Source organism: Saccostrea cucullata, unplaced genomic scaffold, assembly GCF_032062105.1.
Source record: "Saccostrea cucullata isolate Sc308-1 unplaced genomic scaffold, CSIRO_AGI_Scuc_v1 ctg717, whole genome shotgun sequence".
Classification (NCBI taxonomy): domain Eukaryota; kingdom Metazoa; phylum Mollusca; class Bivalvia; order Ostreida; family Ostreidae; genus Saccostrea; species Saccostrea cuccullata.
In genome coordinates this window covers 96,634-122,410 of record NW_026918951.1, presented here as the reverse complement: position 1 = coordinate 122,410, position 25,777 = coordinate 96,634, and the positions used below count along the sequence as shown (strand labels likewise).

General features: G+C 30.4%; 1 protein-coding gene and 1 long non-coding RNA gene across 2 annotated transcripts; both read right to left on the bottom strand.

Moving 5' to 3' along the window:
- Nucleotides 1-20,916: 20,916 nt before the first annotated feature.
- LOC134276243 (uncharacterized) lies at nucleotides 20,917-21,444 on the bottom strand. Its single transcript, XR_009994005.1, has 2 exons — nucleotides 21,316-21,444; nucleotides 20,917-21,148 (listed from the first exon to the last, which is right to left on the bottom strand). It is a non-coding gene; the product is annotated as an uncharacterized LOC134276243 (long non-coding RNA).
- A 2,805-nt stretch (nucleotides 21,445-24,249) lies between these two features.
- LOC134276233 (late histone H2B.L4-like) lies at nucleotides 24,250-24,778 on the bottom strand. Its single transcript, XM_062758505.1, has one exon. It carries the CDS (start codon nucleotides 24,749-24,751, stop codon nucleotides 24,359-24,361), a length of 393 nt encoding a protein of 130 aa, XP_062614489.1. The 5' UTR covers nucleotides 24,752-24,778; the 3' UTR covers nucleotides 24,250-24,358.
- Between the last annotated feature and the right edge of the window lie 999 nt (nucleotides 24,779-25,777).

Sequence of the window (25,777 nt, the reverse complement as noted above, 5' to 3'; positions counted from 1 at the left end):
TAAAACACAAAATTCTTGATTTTGTTACTACTATGATTCCTACCAAAAATATTTTTTAAAATACCACTCTTCTGAACGATTTGAATTTATTACGGTTAACCCTGGTATAAGTTTGATATAAGCCATGATACATAATTTTGTAGATGAAATGCTACAAAATGTATTTAACGTTAAAAAGCTTTTTTTTTTTCTTTTTTAAAATGAAAAAGGGTAAAACAACAGTTTCAAAAGAAATCTGCTTTTATTTATTTTTTACTTATTTATTCTTTTTTTTCTTTGTTTAGTGTTTCTTTTTGAGTGTTTTCCTTTCCATTTAAAATATATTTGTCTATTTATGTGAAATGTATTGTGTTTCTTCATATTTTGTATCCCCATTATACATGTATACAAAAAGTAAGGCATATGCTACGAAAAGATTAGTGCATTCAAGTGTCAAATACTAAAAAGCGTGTTTTGATGGCTCATTAATTTTACAGTTGACATAATTTTTCTCATTTTAATTTGTTGCATTTAAAGGAATTCAAAGAAATGAGTGTCGGGAAAAGAAACCTACACATATTGCATTTTTCTTGAGTGATCTAATGAAATATCTTGACCTGTGTAGCCATGGAATAATTTATATTATTTATTGCTGAGCAGTGTGTAAATTACTTGTGTTGCATACTAAGCTGTTTTAGTAATCTTTTTTCAACAATAAAAGAACAATGCGTGAAAATGTTAGCTAGATAATGATATACATGTACAATATAATTGTTATAAATACAATAAAAAAAATACCAGTTAAGCCAAAGAAGATATTACATTGAATTGACACAAAAAAAATTCTCTACTTAGTTATATAAACGCATTCTTTATTGGTTAGTACTTTTGCCATATCATGACACTTCAGTATGTAACAAATAAATCTGAATATATTCAACGGGAGATTAATGTTAATGATGCCAATATATTCTGACCTCGTTTTGATAAGGAGCTGATCCTTGACCTTGTCAAGGTGTAACTTTTATCATATTGAATTAAATCTATGTTTGTTTTATTCATATTTTATTTTTAACGATTTTTTTATGTTATTCTAAACAACACAATTTGTTTGTTTTGACCATTGTTTTTAAAGCTAGATCAAAAAGTTAAATATTTGTAATTTGATGAAATGTATATTTTTGATTAAAAACACACACACACAAATTGTTTGTTTTGACCATTGAAATTAAAGCTTGGTCAAAAGGTTAAATATTTATAATTTGTTGAATAAATTGACAATTAAAATGTAATTAACCTCGATTAAATTGCTTTAAATAAATAACCAATCGTATTCCTGCTCATCCTTTGTTTTTATACAGTGTTATACATAGATTTCAACTTGCAGTTTAAATTTACATTCGCTTTCACGTAATACAATCAACAACAAATAGCATTTTCTTCTCCTAATGCTTTTTCAAATGAATTAAGATTGAAGAAATTGGCATGCTTTCTTTAATAATTATATTGCAATTTTAGATTAATCATTGTTTTAGCATCACTGGGGAAAAGATAACTAAGAAAAGTGGCTCTCAGTATTTATATAGACTGATAAGATAGGATTACCCACCGTGGAAACAGCTCCTTCGGATAAAACCGTATAAACCGAGGTCATTTGTCACAGAAGGTGCTGGTAAAAAAAAATCTCTCACTTCTCATTCTCAATGGCCATAAGTGCCGTGTGTAGGACAAAATTTGCAGCTCTCCACTGTTAAGGTCTCTATATGAATGAAAAATTTGCAAGAAAGACGTATTGCATGCCTTTCTAAGAGAGACTACTCTTTAGCAAAAAGAGATATCTGATCCCACCTCTGTGAAATTTAAAAAAATCTATCAATTTCTCTCTTTAACTTATAGAGATATTTCTTTGAGAGAGAGATCAACTCTTAAGCTCTTGAAAAAGAGAGATACTCTTTTAACAAGATCTTTATAAGCTTCAGCAATATTAAATTCTACCTTTATGTTTTATCTAAATTTTACTCTTCAGAAAAACTATTTTTATTTGAGAGAGAACTTTTTAAATACATTTTATATTTTGTATACAAAACTTTTTATACGGACGCTTGTGAAATATTTTCACTTTATTGTTTTAATTAAAGATTTAGGATTTTGTTGCCTTTTTTTAAAGAAAAGCTTTACTATAAAACATAAATGATACCTTAAGATGTCCTTTCCTTGGCATTAAAATGTAATTAATTTCAAATGTTGGTGATGTTATAGACGAGATACTTGTTCTCGTCAGTGCTCTAGCTTATCCTATCATAATGATATATTTTAAAGTTATTGAATTTTCATTCAAGGTAAATTATACAACTTATTGACATATTGTAGAATTACTCCTAGTGGCTGCTTAAAGATTTTATATTTTTGAATGCCAAGTCAATTAAATTTTAACGTAAAATATCTTCTCTTTTTTTGCGTGATCGAATTTAGAAAAAAATCTTCATCAGAAAATTAAAAAATGTATGTTACAATATTGAAAAAGCATTATCAATAAATGATAAAAGATAAATGTAAAATAAGTGTTGATATTTTTAATTGATAGACCAATAAAATTCACATTTATATTTCAGTATCTTTTTATAATGCATATATGGTTGAAGATTATTTTTCGTAATTATTTTTTTTCCGAAATCATTGAAACATCGAAATCTTGGTGTCTTAAACAAAACTGCGTACTTACAATATGTACACAGAAAGATATTGAACCTAAAAATACGTATTTTTGATCCTTTAAATACTTGCAGTGATATAATAATTATTATTATTACATTCAATCAATAGAATTTAAAATAAAAATCAGGTTAATAACTTACATTGGAAATCATATCAAAAACGAAGCATTAATTTTCATTCTAATATGACATGCATACGTCTGACTTGGTCTATCATATCCTATGAAATAAACAAAGTTTATTTTAATAGGATCCTTGAAATTACTGTCATCGAAAATATAAATTTTTGGAACAATTTGGAATTTTATTTATCAAATACATTAACTAGTATCATCGAATAAATAAAGATTGTGTTTGTTCATCATTCCAAATTTGATTATTTTTTCCCTTAATATAAGTACTTCATATATTGAATATTTCATGAGGTATGCTACAATATATGAAAAGAAAAGACGGGGATGTTTTCTTTTTAGTTCAGTACCAACCTGTTTATTTCACCAGTGCGTCATACCAGTTTTCAGTTGATTCCAATACGCAATGTTTTTTAACACATGTATGTATTTTTCGAAAGTCAAAACATCTCACTTTGAAAATAATGTCAGTATTGCGGTCAAAACAAAAACCAGTGATTGCCAAAATCCCATTGGTAACATTTAAAATTAACAAAAATTAATTAATGATTATGTATTTTGTAGATAGCAAGAAGGATATTTGTATACAGCTTTATTTAACATCCAAGATTTAATTCTTTTCAAAATACTTCATTACATTTTTCTCAAAAAAGATTATTTGGAATATTTGCTGTGAAATATATGGAAATAGCAAACAGTATTCAAGCTCAAAAGTCCAGTAAACAATACAAATAGGAGCAGAGCAAATTCGGACCTCTGAAAAATCAGAGGTGGGATCAGGTGCCATGGAGGAGTGAGCATCCCCTGCCGAGCGGTCACACCCGCTGTATGTCCCCTGCCATGATCGCAAAATAACGGGGAAATTCGTCATCAATTAAATGTGTAAATAATGGACTAACAATGAGTATGAATTACGGCAGTCAGCATTTGACTCAATGATAATTGTATTTGCTGACAAGGTCATTGTATCAACCATAGAACTTATGAAATGATGAATGAAACGAGACTGCTGATATTCTTGTTTCATCGACTAGTCTGTCAATAATTTACCTTGTTTTAGAAATTGTACATATGTAGAGCATGATCTTGCATATCGAATCTCTGAATGCAGGTGATGAGACAGAAAAAAACAATAAATAGACAATGCTTTTAATTGGATGAAATAGGAAATAAAATCTGCATTGGAAAAGTGATGAACCGCCAGAAAAGTCTATTGTCATTCAATATTGTCATAGAAAGAAGTACGTGTGAATATTAAAAATAAACAAATCAATATACCCATTATCTTAATCCATAACTTGAAGAATTATTAAAGAATACTGTAAAATCACATATTTTCGAGGGGTAAAATTTTCGTGGTTTAATAAAAACTCTTGGTTCGTAGGGATTTGAATTCGTGGATGAAGAATTGATGAGTACTTATGAATGTAACATTTCACATTTCGTGGTGGACATGAATTCATGGGTCTCTTCATACTTAGAAAACAACGAAAATTAAACCCCCACGAAATTTGTGATTTTACAGTATCTATTTACCATGTAGTAAAACAGTCTTTCTTAGAAAGTTATGGATTTAATCTGCCTTAGTTTTATTAAAAACAATAATATTGAATTATTAATATATTTAATAATATTGAATTATTTGGCAGAAAATATCAGACATACATGTATATTGAAACAAATCACCGAGTTTCAAACGGTCTTTACCCTTGTCTCACAATATTATTGTCACCAAAATATTTCAAATTCAAGACATGAAAAAAAAATTTGTTTTATCCTAATAGTAAAATATAATCTTATTACTAGGTGTAGAGATACTCCAAATACAAGTACAACTTCCTTTTTTTATTTTTATTTATTTTTCAGTACTTCTAAAAATTATTTACTATAAAAAGGACATATTGTAAGAAGTTATCATTTTTTGTATTTTCCCACATTATAATAAAATGAAAAGAGTTTCATTATTGATCAGTAATCTAAACTTGAGGTGAAAATCTGAACTTTCATTCTACTAATTGTAATCTTATTCGATAAGACTCGTTTTTGTATTCATATGAAGTAGAATTCATTAATTTTGTAATTACCCTGAAAAGAATTATTCTTATTTGTGGCCTTTAATTCAATATCTAAATACCGGTATATCGACGACGGTTTTTTTCAATGAATAATATTCATTCTTCATACATTGAAATGAAGCATCCAACATATTGTATAAACAGCTCAACTTCATAATAAATATGATGACTGCAACTTTTCTATCATAAATATTACTTACATTTAGTTATAAACCGTTTTAACCTGTATATGGCATAACTTATCCCAGTTGATTCGATAGGAAAAAAATTTTGCATATGATCAGGTTCTAAACCAATGCAGACTATTGTTGACAAATAATACACTTCTTCAAGGGATTCAACCATCGTTTGAATTATTCATTCAAATTCTATGGTACATTTCATTGAATCTATACAATATATCGTAGGTCGAAATTTTACTGATGTTTTTACCACTAAAGTTTTTAAAGACTACATTATTCTCTTTATTTTTATGGTTTTCTTTGACATTGGTTGCATATTGTTGACTTTCAAGCATGTGACAATACTTTTGTAAAAAAAAAAAAATGATCGAGTATAGACCGTTTGAAACTCACTGATCTAATTCAATATATATTTTTCTGCCAAATGTCGTTTAAAATGAAACTAAGTCAGATTATATTCCATTTCTTGCTATGATGGACTCTTCTGTTGTGGTAAAAAAAGATTCCTTAAAAATTCGAAAAAACTTCATGTTGTGGATTAAGGGAATTGTTATATAAATAGGATTATTTTCAATATACATGTATACTTCATTATATGACAAAATTATTTGACAATAGAATTTTCGTCATTATTTCAATGTAAATTATATTTCCTATTTCATTCAGTTCTGAATTACTTTTTAAAAGTAAAATTAACATTTTATTGTGTGAAAACTACAATTATTATAGCAAAACTCTTACATTTTTATAATATAAAACTATATTTTAACTTTGTTTTTGTCATGCAAAGTTTGTCTTAATTTATATTTTAACTTTTTACACTTACTACAGAATTATATAGGAAAGTTACAAATTTTAGCACTTTAAGGCAAATTACACAAATACTACAATAGACTTTTTGTTCAAACCATAATATATGATGAGTAATACTATATTGTACATCATGTGCAAAAAATACAAAATTCTACCGTCTTGTTACCAGAGGGGGCATCTCAAAAGGCCGAAAATTAAAGAATTTTCCTTTTTTTAGAGTACTACAAAATATGAACTGCACAAAGGTATTATATGAAAAAATGATAAGAATAATGGTGAGATTCTCAAATTTCTATGTTTTAAATTTCAAGAGGGTATGTTTATTACTTTTTATTCAAAAAGATTTTTATTACCCCTTTCTGTAAGAGCTTCAGTTTATCATAACGTCAAAAACACACTATAACGACGTCAACCTACCTATCAGTTGCAAAATCGGTTAAAAATTCAGTTATATAAAATTGTAATTACATCTATAAACCTGCATTTTCTTAATTTTGTTCAATTTTATTAATCAATTGAAGAAAAAATTGCTTTAAAACAGTAAATATGCGTCATTTTACTATGATGCGCAAAATATTGTGCAATGAAAACTACAGTCGGCCCCCTTAAAGAGTAAATTTATATTTGTTTCCCGTGACCTACATAGTAGTATGCACCTAAGAAGTGTAAGTGGTATTTAAGGGATTGATATCTTTGCAACTTTCTTTATGTTATTACTTTGTTGGTTATTTTAAATTTTATGTATCTTTTTTCCCTTTGACAACAAATAATCAAATAATCATTTTTGAGAAAAATTTGCAATGAATGTACTTTCTTATAAAGGCAATAAAATGTTATGTATGAATTTGTAATAAATCTTATACAGGTTAATCACACGTTTCCACGTGTTTCACATAATAAACTGTCATACTTCATATAATTCAATTGAGTCGGAAAGGTAAAAAATATACCGTAACAAGGTGTAAGTAGTAATAATTAAGGAACCTTTTTCCTGACCCATGTCTCATATTTGACAAAGGCAACAATGCACTTTTAACACATTTACATACAATTTTCCGTTTTGTTCTGGATGGGTTCATGAGGAAACACCCAGTCGTATCCTGTATGCAGAGGTTCCAATCGTCACTTATACGGAAATATTAAATATGTGTCTCTCAAAAGGAAACAGAATTACGGAATTTTACGAAAAGGAGGAGTGCATTAAAACTTTGGTAATACATGTATACGGGACCTGCAAATCAAAAACAATTTTAAAAAATGATTCTTGTACTTATTTTAATTATTCTATAAATTCGATTTGTTTTTGTTACAGACATAAAAATTTTAAAATTTTATTAATTGTGTATTAAAAAATATTATTTTAAAACGAAAACTCTTCCGTTTTCCTGTCACCATTTTTCAATGTGAGAACATTATAATACGAGAATTTTTATCTTTTCTGACTTATTTAATTAGTATTGGATTCATCTGAACAGAAAAAAATTGCACCTCTTGCTATGGGCAATGAGAGACAAGCAAAGAACTGGCCTAAACTAAGGATTACTTTTACTCCAATAAACAACATGATATAAATTTTCCTGTAAATATTCTTTTTTTATCGCTTAATTTATTTATGACGCCAGTTTTACTGCATCCCATTGGCTAATTCTTTGTCCTTTAAAAAAATATATTCTGCTTCTGTTTTTCTTTTGCGTTCTTCATAGTAAATTATAGCTTCCTTAAGAATTTTAGTCAGTCTTCAGGATATTTAGCCTCATATATTAATTCTAAAGTTCGATATTCCATTCAATAGCAAGTGTTCGAAAATACTGTGACTAATTTCAGGCACTTGACCAATTCAACAAGAGTAAATCTGAAGCCAAAATTCTTCATGCTGTGAAACACGTCTGCAAAAGAAGTAGAATGAAATGCTAAAAGTCAGTGGGTACAACAAGATCTGTAAAAAAAATTGTTCGCTCAAAGTCCTCAAAACGGAAGGTACATGTGGGTTTTGTAAAAAGTGTCAAACACAGACAGATGGAAATTTTAGAGGTTGGATCAGGTGCCTTAGAGGAGTTGGTGTCCCATGTAACCTACTACATGTATGACATCTAATAACTCAGCTCTTAAAACGCCCCGATCAAGCTAACAATATGCTATTTTGAATTTATTGAAGATTCGGAGGCATATAGTTTGTGCTGTTCGTCTGTTTGTCTGTCTGTTCGTCTGTTAATCTGTGCGTCTGTCCGCAAATACTTTAACCTTTCCCATAACTTTTGATTGGTAAAAAGTATGGCTTTTATATTTCACAAGTACAGTATATTCCTTGTTCCAAGATTTTTTTAAATCAACATTTGACTTTTTGACATTGACCTAACAATTTGACTCACTTTTGCAAAATGTTAGTATTTTAAAATAAAAATTGGCGTTCATGGAACAAACTCTAAAATGCTTGTATCTGTGGTAAACTGTATCAACGATAAAATATATGAATGCTAATATCATCTAGAATTTGTTAATGGTGTCAAAGGACTAGTACTTTTTTGAGAAAAAATTATGTTTGGTGCAAGGTGTAATTCTTCTACATATTCATTTGATTTTAAAAAAAAAAAGTTATTGATACACTATTCAGAAGAAATTTCAAAATATATTTACCTTTTATGAAGTATTTGTTATGATTGTTATGCATCTAATTGAAATAAATGAAAATAAAGTAAAATGTAACATTTCTCCAAGGTGGTAAATTTCTGAGTTCGGTTATTTTGAAAAATACACCATCATTTTCAAAAATGAAGATTATTCGGTGTGGAATTCTACCTTAGCGAAGGTAATGATCCCCCTGAACAATCTCCGTCAAGTAAATATTAATGTAAGACCATCATCTTCTTACTAAAAGTAATGAATAAAAAAGATGATAGGGTGTGGAAATTATAAAACGTGAAAAATAAAACTGTTAGGTAATAGCGATTGCGTCATGTATAGTAGTGCCTCAGTGTAAAAAGGTGAAGTAAACAAACAATGGTTGGTAAATAAAAGTCCTGCAGGAATTTTTAAATATCCTGCAGGATTTTGATATATCTCATAGGATTTCCTACAGGAACTTTATTTTTCCTATGGGAATTTTCTATTCAAAGGTAATTATCTCACCTGACAGGTGAGATTTACCTGTAACAAAGGTAGTTTTGAACTCTCTGAGTGATGGTCTGCCACTTGGTATACATGGTTTTTGTGTGAAATAAGATTTTGGCGGGCGCCAAAATGCCCACTTTGGAAGTGGCAGAATTATCCGGCACCGTGTTAATACTTATTGTTAGACCACTATATACACACTGTATACACACTGAATTCTAGACGAAATTTTCCGGTTTTTCGATGATGAGAAGGAGCACAAGGCGGACGTGACCGATCGGCAGATGTTCACTCCTCCATGGCACCTGATGACACTTCTGATTTTTTGGAGGTCCGTGTTTGTTCTGCTCCAAATTTGTATTGTTTAATGGACTTTTGAGCTTGAATACTGTTCGTTATCTCCATATGTTTCATTCATGCATATTTGTGATTGGTCGCCGAATACCACTTCGTTAGAAGGAGGAATTTACTATCAAAGTGTTTGTTATAACTGCTTAATTTCCGTTGCAAAATGAAGGCTACCTGCACTGTTACTATTGATGGTAACTTTTCACATCAAATAAATTATTTTTCAGCAAAGAATATGTCCAACAATTTTACCTTGACATTTTAAGACTCAAAATTCCATTTTAAAATTTCAAAAATTATTTATGCTTAATATCCAAGGACGACCTACAAGTTTTAATTGCAGGCTTTTGGTAATGTTTGTTTAAATTCATTTGGATTTTATATTTGGGTGACAATTGTAATAAATTGACATGTGATGACTTGGTTTAAAAACCTTGCAAATTTCTTGAAAATTTTCATAAGTGTCATTATTTATATTATATGACTGATACAATTGTATCTTACCAATTATTGTCCATTGGTAGACTGTTCTATGTCTAAAAACAAATTACTTTTATAACCATATATATACATCTTCCTTTGTGGAGGGGGTAGTTTCTTTCTTTTCTTCTTTGAGTTCAATTGATTGTCAATTCGTAGGCTTCTCAAAGTTTACCTATACTTTTGATTTTGTGAAAAATTATATTGTATTATAAATATTCATATTCGAACTTACACACATTTACTTGAAGTACCTAAATAATTTATAAAATTTTATCTTTGAATTGTATATGTCTCGATCACGCAAAATTAGGTTCTCGATCGTCTTCCTAGTGATCTTTGATGAAATGCTGATATTGACATAATTGACATAGTGACACGGGTGAGATTGATAATTGTAATCCTGAGTCATACTGGAACTCATGTAAAATACCACGCTTCCCGTATGATTAATTGCATTTCGGATTTTTTTTTTATTAACACTTTTCTTTTCCTCTAGCTTTAGAATTACGTGTCTGCTAAAACAATTACATATACTACAAACATCTACATAAGAGGACAAAAAGTCCTAATTCAGCCTCAGTCTCACATTAAATATTTTCAATGTTATTCTTATGCTTCTTAAATTTATCCCACTGAATTCGAAATGAAAGATACCTAGTGTGTTTTACTAAATATAGAAATTTATGGAATCTATAACAACTAAACTGTTTGACAGACGAGAAAACCTGTGCTTTAGTCAAATTCCCTATTTATTAAGAAATATTCAACTTAATCATAAATCATATTCTGAGTTTAATCAACTTTTAAACTGGAAATGGTAACTAATATCAGTTGATTTTACAGATCTTTCAATAGCCTCAACGCATCTGTTTCATATTTGGGTATTTTACAAAAAAAAAAAAAAAACAGGCTAATGTATGGAACGCCGTAACTGCCTTATGTGGTATTTTATGTGATAAAATACCAGCATATAATGACAAAGTACCAGCATATAATGATAAAATACCATCATATAATGACAAAATACCAGCATATAATGATAAAATACCATCATGTAATGACAAAACACCATCATATAATGACAAAGTACCATCATATAATGACAAAATACCATCATATAATGACAAAGTACCATCAAATAATGATAAAATACCAGCATATAATGACAAAGTACCAGCATATAATGATAAAATACCATCAAATAATGACAAAATACCAGTATATAATGATAAAATACCATCATATAATGAAAATTCTCCACATAAGGCAGTTACGGCGTTCCATACTAATGGTAACCTTACGGAAGCGTATTAGTGCCACGCAATATTTTTTTTTAAAGTTGGTAATTCCAACTTTAATCTTGGCTTTTCCAATTTAAAGTTAAAAATTCCAACTTTAAAGTGGTAATTCCAACTTTAATCTTGGCTTTTTCAACTTTAAAGTTCGAAATTCCAACTTTAATCTTGGCTTTTCCAACTTTAAAGTTAGAAATTCCAACTTTAAAGTTGGTAATTCCAACTTTAAAGTTGGCAATTCCAACTTTAATCTTGACTTTTCCAACTTTAAAGTTGGAAGTTCCAACTTTAATCTTGGCTTTTCCAACTTTAAAGTTGGAAATTCCAACTTTAATCTTGGCTTTTGTACCCGCTTTTCTTAGTTTTTTCTTTTGTTTAAATATCACAAACTTAATTAAAGTGAAAATAACACATTGAAATAGATTTGTTAGCAATTTTTCATTGCAATCTAGGGGTAGGGATCGAAATAGGGGGGGGGGGGTAAAAAGAGCGGACGGGATTATGGGGAGTTATAATATGGTACTTTTACAATGGAAAATAAATACTAGCACATTCAAATAAATTGTTGAACTCTTTTTATCTGTGTTAGTTTATTTTTTTTTACCTTGACCTTCCTTATAACCTTACGTAAAACTTCCAAGTTTATATTCCTTAAAGTTCTCTTGTGTAATTCTATTGAGAATAAATTCATATAAATTACGTACACAGTATTTCGTACATGACAGGATTTAAACTTAAATAACCAATTACAGATATTAGTCATTTATTATATATTGTATGAAAGAATGAGACAACAATTAAATAATCAATGTAATCAAATTTTATTTAATCAAAGAAACATTTTCTGCTAAATATACAACATAACTTATATGTATCAATTCCGTACTGGCGCCGATCCAGGATTTTTTTTCAAAGGGGGGGGGGGGCACCCCAGCCAGAAATATGTTGACAAGCAAAAAATTTATAAGTAAATAAATAATAAATCCTTTCTTAAACGTTAAAAGTAAAAGTTAGAAAAAATCCAAGATTAAAGTTGGAAAAGCAAAGATTAAAGCTGAAAAAACCAACTTTAAAAAGTTGGAATTACCAACTTTAAAGTTGGAAAAGCCAAGATTAAAGTTAGAATTTCCAACATTAAAGTTGGAAAAGCCAAGATTAAAGTTGGAATTTCCAACATTAAAGTTGGAAAAGCGAAGAATAAAGTTGGAATTACCAACTTTAAAGTTGGAAAAGCCAAGATTAAAGTCGGAATTACCAACATTAAAGTTGGAATTTCCAAAATCAAAGTTGGAAAAGCCAAGAATTAAGTTGGAATTACCAACTTTAAAGTTGGAAAAGCCAAGATTAAAGTTGGAATTTCCAACATTAAAGTTGGAATTACCAACTTTAGAGTTGGAAAAGCCAAGATTAAAGTTGGAATTACCAACTTTATGGTTGGAAAAGCCAAGATTAAAGTTGGAATTACCAACTTTAAAGTTGGAAAAGCCAAGATTAAAGTTGGAATTTCCAACTTTAAAGTTGGAATTACCAACTTTAAAGTTGGAAAAGCCAAGATTAAAGTTGGAATTACCAACTTTAAAGTTGGAATTACCAACTTTAAAGTTGGAAAAGCCAAGATTAAAGTTGGAATTTCCAACTTTAAAGTTGGAATTACCAACTTTAAAAAAAATATTGCGTGGCACTAATACGCTTTCGTATAACCTAACCACAAAACTTTGTGATAAACATGATTACATTTCTATCGTCAACTTTCCTTAAACACAGTGTAGTTACGTGTGTATACTGCATTTGACCGGTGCAACTGTTATAAGTTTCTGTAGTATCTTTCTCACCTGCCGTAGGAGTACATAGTTATGTTTTGTCGCTACCGAGTGCTGTGAAGCATATGCCTGTTTACATCTGTGACAACTGATTATATTGAGTAGTGTCTATATAAGTGAGCGGCTTTATGTAATGGCCCTCAGATGTGGTGAGTGAATAATCTAATATGGCGGACAAATTTCTTTTACAAATCGTGTTCAGCTTTAAGAAGCAATAAAACCTTACGGTGTATCACCTGCATTTTGGATTTATGTCACTCAGTTGATTCGATACGAGCATGTTCTTCGTATTTTTTTTTAACGAGGCAAGCTTATTTATCAACAAGCTGCTGAAACAAGAATATCAACAGTCTCGTTTTAGTCGTCGTTTTGACAGTGTCAGCAAATACAATAGCAAATACGTAGGGTTAAATGCTCAACTGACTTTTTAATACTGATTGTAATTCTAGCTAGGCCGTTTTTTACACATCGAGTTTTCCGTTTACCTGATTATGACAAGGAGCATACGGCAGATATTATCGGTTACCAGGGGATGCTCACTCCTCCATTGCGCTTAATCTTGCCTGTTATCCGATTTGCCTTGTTTAGACGTTTTTGTTTTTGTTTTTTTTGTTTGTGTTTTTTTTTTTTTGGGGGGGGGGTTGGATACTGCTCTTTATCTCCATTTGATTGTGAATATACTACATGTACGTAGATTTTTTGTACATATATACGTATATCGTAGTAAAACGATGTTACAACGTCGTAACATATGGTCCTATACTGCTGGCAATAAATATAACAGCAACCTCTCACTCGTTTAATAATATCATACATGTATTGGCACATTTTCTTTCCTTTTTAATTCAATTACTGCAAACGAACTGAATGTTTAAAAAAGAATTGATTACGTTGACTGTATGGAGAATTTCTAAATAATTATTTTATAAGGAAATACAGTTAAACCAGTTAAATAGGATAATTAATGCCATGAATTAGAGAATCGGTTTCAGCTGGGGTGCGTAGGATTCTTAAATAAATTAAATCATATTTAGCCAGCGAGGTAGCCTTATATATGTGCTGACTTTACAAGCCCCCCCCCCCCCAAAAAAAAAGAAAAAAAACATTAACTCTCCTCTCTGGAGAAAAAATAATATTTATGAAGGCATGCGACATATGCATAGACAACATTCTGCTATCCCGTCTCTAACTCAGTCCGCAAAATATACGTAAAATAGACATTTTATAATTATCTGTTTACTGATTTTTATTAAATAAAAAAAAAAACAAAATAAAAAATATTTGAGATTTAGAAGGTACAGTATCAGTTTTGGGTATCCCCCTCTCTTAAAGAAGAGAATTGAAGAATTTTAAAATGTAGAGAACTTTTTGATGTTATAATTGAAAGTTTAGTTTAGTTTAAGAAGTATTTTATTCATAATATACAAAAAGTACAATATGAATAGGGATTGAACAGCAGGCCAAGGGCCTATATTAGTTCTCTCCATTTGAGATCAAGGTACACATGGTACAATTAAATTACTGTACATATTTTAAGTTCAAAAAAACATGTATTATAAATTAATATTAAGAGAATTATAAAGAATACATAGTTGAAGAAAAATTGAGGAGAAAAAATGCATAAAGAAAACAATAACATAAACTTAAAAGAAAAGAGAGAAAAAAAAATGATGGAAAAAAAAAACAAACAAACAAAAAATTAAGTAATAAGAATATGGAGAGGAAGGCTCAGACTAAAATCTTTTAGTGTTTTTTTATAAAATTATGAACTTGGTCAAAGAATAACATATTTTCTCTAAGAGATAGACAATCATAACCTGATAATACAATATTGACATCTCTTGGTATGTCATGGTCACTCATGTATGTAATTAAAATGTTCCTGGCAAAATCATAACATGGGCATTGAAAGAAAAAATGAACAGAGTCTTCAAAACAATATCCACATTTTAAGCATTTAGGTGAATCAACTAAATTATGATTAAACAAGTCTGCATTAAGATTACTAGAGAAGTTTCTCAACTGACAGTGGAGTATATTTAATTGAAAGTTCTTGTACAAAGTGAAACCATATTCCTTCGTTTATTCACGAATCACGAACGTGTGAAATCCTGCTCATGTCAAGGTGTTTTTTGCAGAAAAGTTTGGTATTAACGGGGCTCAAAATACTTAACTTAATGGTGAATATTTTGGAACACATTTCACAAAGCTATTTTTTTTTTACATGCAACTTTAATTTTTTGATTTACAATTCTTTTAAATATTAATGGCATAGAAGGAAATGTTTCACAAACAGGGCCCATTCTTTTTTTTATATTTATACAAAATTTTATTCACACAAAGTGAATAGGATCGGGCAGCAGGCAAAGCCTATTGTAGCCCTCTCCTTACAAGGTCAAGATGAACACCCTTTGAACAATTTCGCTAGCCAAGTTAAAGAAATTTAAAATCATAGATAATCCATCGTCATTATATTTTATAAACTTACAAAATAAGGAGTGGAGTATTTAAGAAAATAAACTGATAAACTGTAAGTAATGAAAAAAAAGACAAAGGATAGAGAACAAAAAAAAAACTTTTTAAAGAAATGATTCCCCCGTGTTGAGCCTCTTTTTGCGTCAAAGGGAAGCAACTTGCACAATTTATCAAATCCAGTTGCTTCGGACAATGCACACTTCTCAGATAAGTCAGTCTACGTGTTTCCGTTTGAGACTTATTGATATATGAAGATATTGCCTTACACAGTACTAGTATTACTTGTTTCCTGATATCTTTGAATATTAATGTTAGAAAAATGCGTTTTGAAGTTGATGAATCGTGGCCTTTGTACATCTTGTACTGGGAATGGCCTAATGTTGTTTTTGTTTTGGTTTGGTTAATTCCTATATAAATTTGACATTATTATTACACGTAAATTCATTCGAAGACATGAAACATTATAGTATATCTAATATAATATTGTGAATATATTAATCTTGAATGAATGAATACACACGATGATAGTAAATGAAGTTCACACACTAGTACTTCATCAATTAATACATGACATTGTGTGATTTTCTGTGCCAGATACGCCTCCTTTGGCTAAAATTTATACTCTAAACTACAATAAAAGATATATTCTGTTCTTCCTAAGTAATTCACCATGCCAATTTTGCTTTGCTATATGTCTACCAACTTAATCTTAATCTGGTGTTAGATAAAACCTCGCGTCTTCTGCTGGTTGAAAAAAAATAAATGTAGATCGGACTCGGCATTCCTCTGGCCTTTGTTTACATTGATCCATGGTAACAATAAAAAGGTTAAGGCTCTACGAAGGGAAATACATTTAAAATTTGCTTATTTTATTAGTACAAATTTAAAATGATCCGATTTTTTAAAGAACAAATCTGAGAACTGCAGTTGACGATGTCTAAAACATTCCTTAACGTGAAAACCATGTGTAGTAAAAATACCGGGAAATCTTTCTTAACTTTATTCGTTTATTTCTCATTATGACGTTGCATACGATAAGGTCGATTTCTATCCGACGAGGCTCATTTGGTTTCGTGTTTTACACAGATTTCAATAAACATCACTCCTTTTTTCTGTTAACTTAAAAAATGTTTCTGAAGGCATGTGCATGGTTCGTGTGACCTTTCTCTCTCCTTGTGCCCTATCTGTAAACATTATGTACCGCACCAGTGTGGCAAAATGCGAAAACTGACAACTGTTTAAATGCATCAAAGAATAAGATAATCCATGCCACCTATGCAGTAACCCTGTGGTATTCATCACTTTGTAACTCCATATGTTTTATAATTACGGTGCTGTGGGCGCATTTTCGATAAAGACAATAAAAAAGAAAGAAGAAAAAAAGTTCTAAAAGATATTTTATTTCACGTGAGTTACTTCGGTGACCAAGTGCTGTATGTTTCTAGGTGTTCCAATTATAGGCCGCCTTGAGTCTTTCGTTAACTTTTGAACATTTCAGGTTCCTTCTGTAATTGCTGTACCATTTTAAACAACTTTGATAGTGGCTTAGAAGATGGAAAATAATTTCATTTCTTTCTGACAGAAGGATGAAAGCTTACGATTTGAAATTTTACATGAAAAAGCACAATTTATTTTCTGATTTATATATATAAGAAGCAAACTGTTTCAAAAAGATTATCTTTAATAATTTAATGAAGTCAAACCATTGATTTTTTTTCAGTTCATTCATTTCCTTAATTAGTATTTATATACCTGAAAAGCCTTTCTGAATAATCAAATGCACTGGCGGATTTAGAGGGGCAGGGGGCCCGCCCCCTCCCCTTTTGTGTCCAAATAAATACACAAGATTTGATAAATTAGTGGGGGGGTTTATGTGTCTGTGGATCCCTACCCTGACCCCAAACTGGTCGCCCCCCTCCCCCCTTTTTCAAGATTTCTGGATCCGCCACTGAAATAAATCATACATGAATCATTAACTTTCCTATTCTAACAATTTAACTGATCAATAATATTCGCAGCTATTGCTCATTTGTGACATTTTGTCCTGTGTCGTAATTGACCACATGTTTGTAATAAACAACAACTAATTAACATCTACACACAACCTATTTTGTTAAAGCAATAAATTTCCTTATATGAGGTTAGAATTTGTAGAATGTTTTTGATATACCATGCATAAGATAATGTTTTGATTGGCATTTGTAACTTTTTAATTTTTTCCTGTTTTGTTTTTTTAAAAACATCGTAATTGATTACAATTACGTCATACAGAAAAAAGTAGGGTTTTTTTTTACAATATGAAGCGTGCATATCATGCAATATATTTTTTTACGTTCATATGTACATAAAATCAAATCAAAACAACTATTTCTCTCTCTCTCTCTCTCATATAAAAATCGCAAATTAGAACATACCTACTTCGTGTACTCAAACTGCTCAAAACTGTCATTTATTGCTATAAAACACCTTTCCAGAATGTAACTTAAAAGATATAAAATTTGCAAGTTTAACCAACATTCCATGACCAATTTTTGTGAAATTCAGTCACTACCACACAAAAGTTGTACGTCTCCTCCTAACAATGCGTTATGTAAATCTTGGCGACTGTTTCGACAATATGATTCTATTTCTATAAGATGAGAAGCAAAAAAAAAACATCTCGTTTCGGAGGATTTGTTTTTTATTAATGTCTCATTGTAATTAGTATTTATACGCAAATTGTCAGCATTAATACATGTGGTAGAATTTCCGTTCCTTTATTCTAAAATTGAAGATTATAATAAAATAATTACCTTAGTATCTCTGATTTTAATATAATATTTGGCGTCAAAAACAACGCATGGACTGACAGCTTTAAATGTGAAGTTAAATATGAGTTAATTGAATTTGAATCTTATATGATGTTCGTAGTTGCATAACAAGGTTCAGATTCTTTGGTTTTGCATGAAAATAACAAAAATTACACATGGAATGTTTCTAGATAATAAAAAGAAAAGAAATCAAGGATAAATTGGCTATATTGTTTAATTCCTGGGACAATAAAATGATTTGAATACACAAATCCGATATGGGAAATTAATTCAAAAGAATGAAAAAATATTTTTTTTTATTAATTAGGCAAAGAAGAAGAGCAAAATGTCAATGGTGTGACAAACAAGACAGGCAAGGAGTTAAATTTAAATAATAACAAAAATGATTTTTTAAGTATAATCTCCACATTGTAAGACTTACTTGAATATTTGTTTATATTTCTTTATTTTTTCGGGGAGGGAGGCTAAAATTGTAAATAACAAAAGAAAAAGATCAACAGAGAGAAGAATATGGTAGCTAAAAATAATATTTTAATGATTGAAGAAAGTTTAATTAATTAAGATTTACTTATTATTTTATTATCATTTACCTAGAGATGAAAAAATAATAGATTTAGAGTTTTTTAAGAGAAAATTGTCTTCGGTTTTCAAACAACCAGAAAAATAAATACATACGTTTCATCTAAGCCGACCATATCATACTTCGCGGTGGTGAGTAATTAAAAAAATAAAGTCATAGATTTGATATGGTATACGGACTATCAATTTTGACATTTTGTGATTTTTTTTTCCCATATTTCAAAAATACAAAACCTATAAATGATTTCTAAAAATTATTAAAGAACATTTATGTTCATCTCAGATTTCACAGCAACTAAAGCAAGATGATTATTCTTGTATAATTTATCACTTAGTGTATTTTTTAAAATTTCAATTTTGTTTGAAACTCACTTTTTAAAGACATTTTTTCTGGAGAAAAGTTTGTCCTTACTTTAGAGAAAGAAAATCATAAGGTTTCGTCATACATTTACAACTTTTAGTTGAATTCAAAAAGCATAATTTAAACCTAATTAAAATTTTGAAAATCTTTATTTTCCAGATTTATCACGGAAGTGACTAAATAATACAACTTTTCAAAAGTCTAACATGCATCGTAATCAAAAGCTAAAATCGATTGATAAAATAGATATGTATGTCTTTTGATCCGTCGTCATGATTTGAACAAAGATTTGTGGACTATATAACCCTCTAATTTTCTCTTTGTCATCAGCAAATACCAGCCTCACTCTTTTCTTTTAAATTATGTTTATGGCTTATAAGGTATGATTTCATTTATATCTCTAGTTAACTAATTTGTTAAATAAATCAAGACTCAATGTAATTCGTTTTAAAGGTATGATATTTATTTTATATGATCAAAAATATTATATAAATTGAAAAAAAAAATCAGCATTCATTTCCAGGAGTTTTTCCAGATATCAAATGAGGGAAGTCTTTGTGTTTTTAAGGAAAAATTAATTTAAGTATAGTTTAACTGGTATTTTCTATGTATCTGGTTTAGGGGTTTTTTACTGCATTATCAGACATAAAAAAAATCGTACAAAGACCCTTGAATTATTGAAACTCTTATTATACTGGGAATAAGAAATTAAAGTTCAAAATTATATTGCGTATGACCTGAACTTATTCCTTGTAATATTTCATACCTGCGCCGATTGACGCCTTTGACGATATTTGACATCTAGGTCATTGCATTGTCAACAATTTGACCAACTTTTACTCCTTCTTATTTGATAGTTTACAGTCATATATTTGAATCAAGGGCAACCTTTTCGTACCTGCACTATTACTGAAGATCTATATACCTATATTTGATATGATGCAGTCTTATTTGTTTATATTCACCTGGATTGGCGACACCTGTAATCAAACGACAGGTGCTGACATTGATTCATTAATGTATTAATTACATGGAAGAAAACAGGAAATATTTCATATTAACTCTCTGAATCATAGATATTTACATGACTATGTACATGTAGTGCCTTTCTTCTTAAAGGCGAGGTAAAGTATTTCTCAAAATCAATGAATATTTTTCACATCTTATAAATTTTGATATTTTTTTAAGGTATTATTCTGGATTTTACAAAAAGACTCATACTAATACATTTTAAAATCAGACATCTCTCATTTTTTTTTTTTTTGGTTAAAATATACTGTGAATAATATCTTATTTTAGTATATGGGTTTTTTTAACAATTATAAAAGATAAATTAGAACTTTTCATTTTATTATATTAATTACCATATTTTTATGACTTTCATAAACGTTCATAATAGGTCACGTCAAATAAGTCATAACATATTGGCCTAGAATTTATTGTTAAGGTATATTAAGTGATACTAGTAATTATTACGTTGTTCCAAAATTTTATTATAAGAACTTTTAAATATACATTTACGTACTACACCGAAATAAAAGAATAAAAGAATAATTTTATATCGCTTTGAAAGGTTAATTAAAAGCACCAAGTACAAAGAAAAAAAAATTATCTTCATGATAAAACAAATCACATGAAAACTGACATCGATTCTATATATAAAAAAAAACATTTTGATACAAAGTTCACGATAGGATATTGATGATAATTAAAGAATTATACATTTGATTTAATACGTATTGATTTTATTCTCATGTTGCTGTTTTCACTCCAGAATGATACAGTGTGTTACTCTTCTATATGCATCCTGTAGACAGTTTAGCTCACATTGAAGTCTGGATACCAAAGTATTCTCGCACTGCTTACAGACAGACAACTTCCGGTTTGCGTTCTGCAGACATTCATATTGGAAAGCGAAATCGTTACACTGTGTGCTTACCAAGGCCAAAAGAGCAGCTAGAATGATCCAACGAAGCTAAAATGTCCACAAAAAAAAATAAAATCATAAAAAATATACAATTTCATATCTGAGAGCATACATTTATACTAGGATCTAGAGATAATAAAATCATGATAGCATGCGTTCATTCTATACATTAACCTTATTAATCTAAAAAGTTCTTTATAGAGTTCAAACCTTACCATACTGCTATTAGTCCAAATAATCTTTATAATATACACAAACAATAATGCTCAATTTATACGTATCTGATTCTGATTCAACTAATAAATGATGATGTGCTTACTTTATGACAAATGTTACAATGAAACATATGGCCCACCTGCCGGTTTTTGCAATCGGGTTTCAGTCAAATCCTCGTTGTATGCATGTGGATGGTGATTTGAAAATCTCATCATTAGAAACAAGTGCTACAGAGTAGCGAATAGTATATGGCTGCTGGCAACACTTTATTTCATCATTTATGGCATTATTGAAATCATTCACGAGTAGACATTCAGGTTTACACTATCTCACATCTGTTTCAGGAATTTAAACTACGTCTTTTAGAATTTACATACTATGACTGTTTGATATATAATGTTTTTAACATGTTAAACATTAATTGCTAATTGTTAGAAGGGAATTTATGATAGCGACATTTCGAGCATGTGTCTGAAATGCAGAATGGTCCGAGTATCGGGTCTATATAAAGTTTCCCGTCCGTTACTATTTTTGTAGACATGTACAGTTACGTAAGGGTTTGTATTATACTCTTCCTATGCATTTTCTAAATACAGGGTAAAGATATCATGTAGAATAAATACATGTAACTACTTTGCTTGTTCCCTAAAAAATAACGCCTGATATCCCCTTTTTTTCTTCTCAATAAATATTTGGTTTGATAGTCCTTCATCCAAACTGAAATATTTGATTGTGCTCCCACCTTCTAGCTGAACTGAAATGTCTTCCTAAACGCCCGCATATTCTTCCCATGGGTACCAATTGTGCCCCGTTATTAGCAGACCTATTTTTGTATTCATATGAAGCAAAACATGCCCAAAATCTAATACGTGAAAAGAAGAAAACTTTTGCTGTGGCATTCAACTGGACATTTAGATATATCGACGACGTATATATTGTCAATTAACAATGGTAGTTTTCATTCTTTATGTCGATACGACATATCCCGGTGAGCTTGAGATAAAAGGTATGATAAACGAGATGACTTTAACTTTTCAATCGTAAATTTCCCTTAATTAAGCAGCAATATACCTTCATCACCTGCATACACAGAGTATATCTCATTTGATTCGATACGCAAGAGCATGCTCTACGTATGAACAATACGAGGTAAATTATTGACAAACAAGTTGATGAAACACGAATACCAACAGTCTCGTTTATGCCATCATTCTATTCAGTTATCAGTTCTATGGTCAATACAATGACCTTGTCACCAATACAATTTATCATTGAGTCAAATGCCGATTGACGTTTTTCATACTATTTGTTAGTCTGCTATTCATACACTGAATTGACTACGGATTTTCCTGTTCTTTCCCAATCATGACAAGGAGCACACGGAGGGTGTGACCGGTCGGCAGGGGACGCTCACTCCTCCATGGCACCTGATCCCACCTCTGATGTTTTGGAGGTGTGTGTTTGCTCTGCTCATATTTTGTATTGTTTCATGGACTTTTAATTTTGAATACTGTTCGTTTACTCCTTATCATCATGTTTCATATTAAATGTAATGTCTGATATCAATTTAATGTGATTTTTTTAAATTTCAATATTTTGGTCCTTTCAGCTAATTTTTCAAATAATAAACCCAGAAATATTAAAATATTTGCAATTTGTAATATGTAATAATGATTTAAAATGTCAATTTCAGAAAAAAAATAGTTCTCTCTTCAGTGATGCAGCCACCTTGATCCTTGCTCAGAATTTAATAGCCCTCTCTAAACTGTTACACTTTTCAAATAGAAGACTCTCGACACTAGGGTTGATTTTATCAAAATTTGAATACTTCACTTTGTCAAAGAGTTCTAAAGCATTTCTCTTTTTATCACTATAGCTTCTCCAAAAACTACCACTTTTGGTAACAGTGCCCATTGATGGGTATAACTGAAGACTATCTCTGCACATTGCACAAATCAAAAATACCATATATAGACTCGTACCTCGCACATAACCTCGGACGTCAACGGTGATCTACCATCTTGCTGATTCAGTCATGTGATCTTATTTGAATTTCATTCGAATGTCATACATTTGAAATCGAAGTTATTTTGTGGCACACTTAACAGTTTTTTCTTGCTTTCAAAGCCTGTTAACATGAGGATGTAGTCAATCTCATCAGTCAGTGAATGGAGCGTAGCGGAGTCAGCCGAGGATTGCCGATTGTCTCTTTCTAGTTAGAGTGATCTGCCCTTAGATCTTCATTCCAATAACTAGAAATTTACAGTATATTACCCAATTTGTAATCAATTCTATTATCATTTTAAAAAGCCAAGATACTAGTATATTAATTGAACATATTGTTTACAAGTATTTTCTCTATGGAAGTAACAACAGTGATTTCTGTTTCTGATACTGTGTTGTGTTTGCACATGTTTCCTGGGGATAAGTCACGTAATTTAGTAGAAAAGCGGAAGATTTATATCTTGGTTCAATATAATTTTCACATTGAAGACTGTCGATGAACCTTAAGAGCCATATCATCCCCAAAGCGTCATGATTTTATCTACACAACTCAAAAATACCCTTAAAAGATATTGTACAAAATCTCATCTACTTAAAAAGAAGATACTTAAAAAGATTGCACCACCAGACCAGAATCTTTTCCCTATTCCAGTTTCAAGGAGAGGCGAGTTTGGCATTTAAGTTTTTTATTGGGGGGAGGGGGGGAGGTAATTTAACCAAGCTGTTGCTGAATGAGATGAATTTTCCATGCAACACCCCAATCATTTTGAATTCCGAAGAACTAACTTCAAGATCGAATTTCGATTCTTAACTAAATGCATAACTCTGAAACTAGCTCTTTTTATTCATAAAATTCTAGTACATGTACATATGATATAAATCAACTCATTTTTTTTAAATTGAACATATCCCCTTCGTTAAGCATTGTACTAAAATAAAAATAACACAATACAATTCGTTTGCATTATTCTTCACAACTTAAATCCTTCAAAAAAAGTTTTCTATAGTTACTGACACAATGTTGCTTGGTTTCTTGGTCTAAGTGGAGCTAGTGTACTTGGCGACAGCTTTGGTCCCCTCGGACACCGCGTGTTTGGACAATTCCCCGGGAAGCAGCAGACGAACCGCCGTCTGGATGTCACGGCTGTTCATGGTTGGTCGGCGATTATACTTGGCCAGTCTAGACGCTTCAGAGGCAATTCTTTCAAAAATGTCGATGACAAACGAATTCATTATACCCATGGAGCGGTTAGAAATCGTAAGCTCGGGATGAACTTGCCTTAAAACTCGCATGATGAAAACTTTGAAGGATTCTGTCCTTTTCTTGGTCTGTTTCTTTTTTCCCGATGCGGATTTTCCAGAACCCTTAGGTTTTGGTTTATCTGCTGCTGTGAGGCCTGTATTTCCCGATTTCTTTCCTTTCGCAGGCATTTTCTCCTGTGCGTAGAATGACACGAATTCGCGCTCAATGCAATACTCGGGGATAAATTGTAGCCTTCGTTGTTGAAGAACACGATCCTTGATTGGTTATTGGAATAGAAAAACTACATCATCATCAAAAATAGTTTAATTTACGCGCGAAACGACAGGAAATTTAGCGAAGATTACTTTCTTTCATACTTTTTTTTTTTTGCAATTTTGATCTGGGTTGAAAACTTATCCTGCAATGTACATGTCTACCTCAACATAATTCTGCATATAAATAATACTATGCTGAGTATACCCCCCCCCCAAAAAAAATAACAATTCTTGAATTGCGGTATTATTTCTTAAAAAGACAGAGTTGATTTGCAGTTGTCCAAAGGGGTGGTTCATGTAAAACCCGGGGAGGGAAGCAGGGAGATTTACCCCATAATCTGTCGAATGTTAAAAAAATTGTGCGTTTTGATATTGTAAAACAAAGTAAACCGAATTCACTGGGCGTAAATACGTGTAACAAGGGTATCCTTTCCATAAGCACTTGTATTTTTAAACCAAAAGTTATCCCATTTAAACATTTTAATGCAGGGCCTTTGATCCCGGGGGTATACTTGGCACTTTAAATGTTTTCTATTTTAAAAAAATTATCAACTTCAGAGCTAAAATAATAGTAAAGGATGTTTTTTTATTAACTGAAGAGAATGATTAAAACGCAAGCATCTAATATGACTATTATTAGCGCATTTGATTTTTTTTTTAAATAATATCCATGAAATAAATGTTGTGGGAACAAAATCAAATCCGTGGAAACAAAATGTAAAAATTTGCTGAAATAAAATAATATTCAGGATTTTGTGTCCACGAATTCTATTTCAGTCCCTCAAATTTTACTGCTTCCCCGGGAATTCACTCATCAATAATCATTGTAATATCTTCTTCATTTAGCAATAGCATTGGAGGCCGTAGTTTTATCAGCATTTTTCTTTCTTTCTCAATGAATCAGATTCAACTAAATAATATGAAAGTGTTAAACTGGTT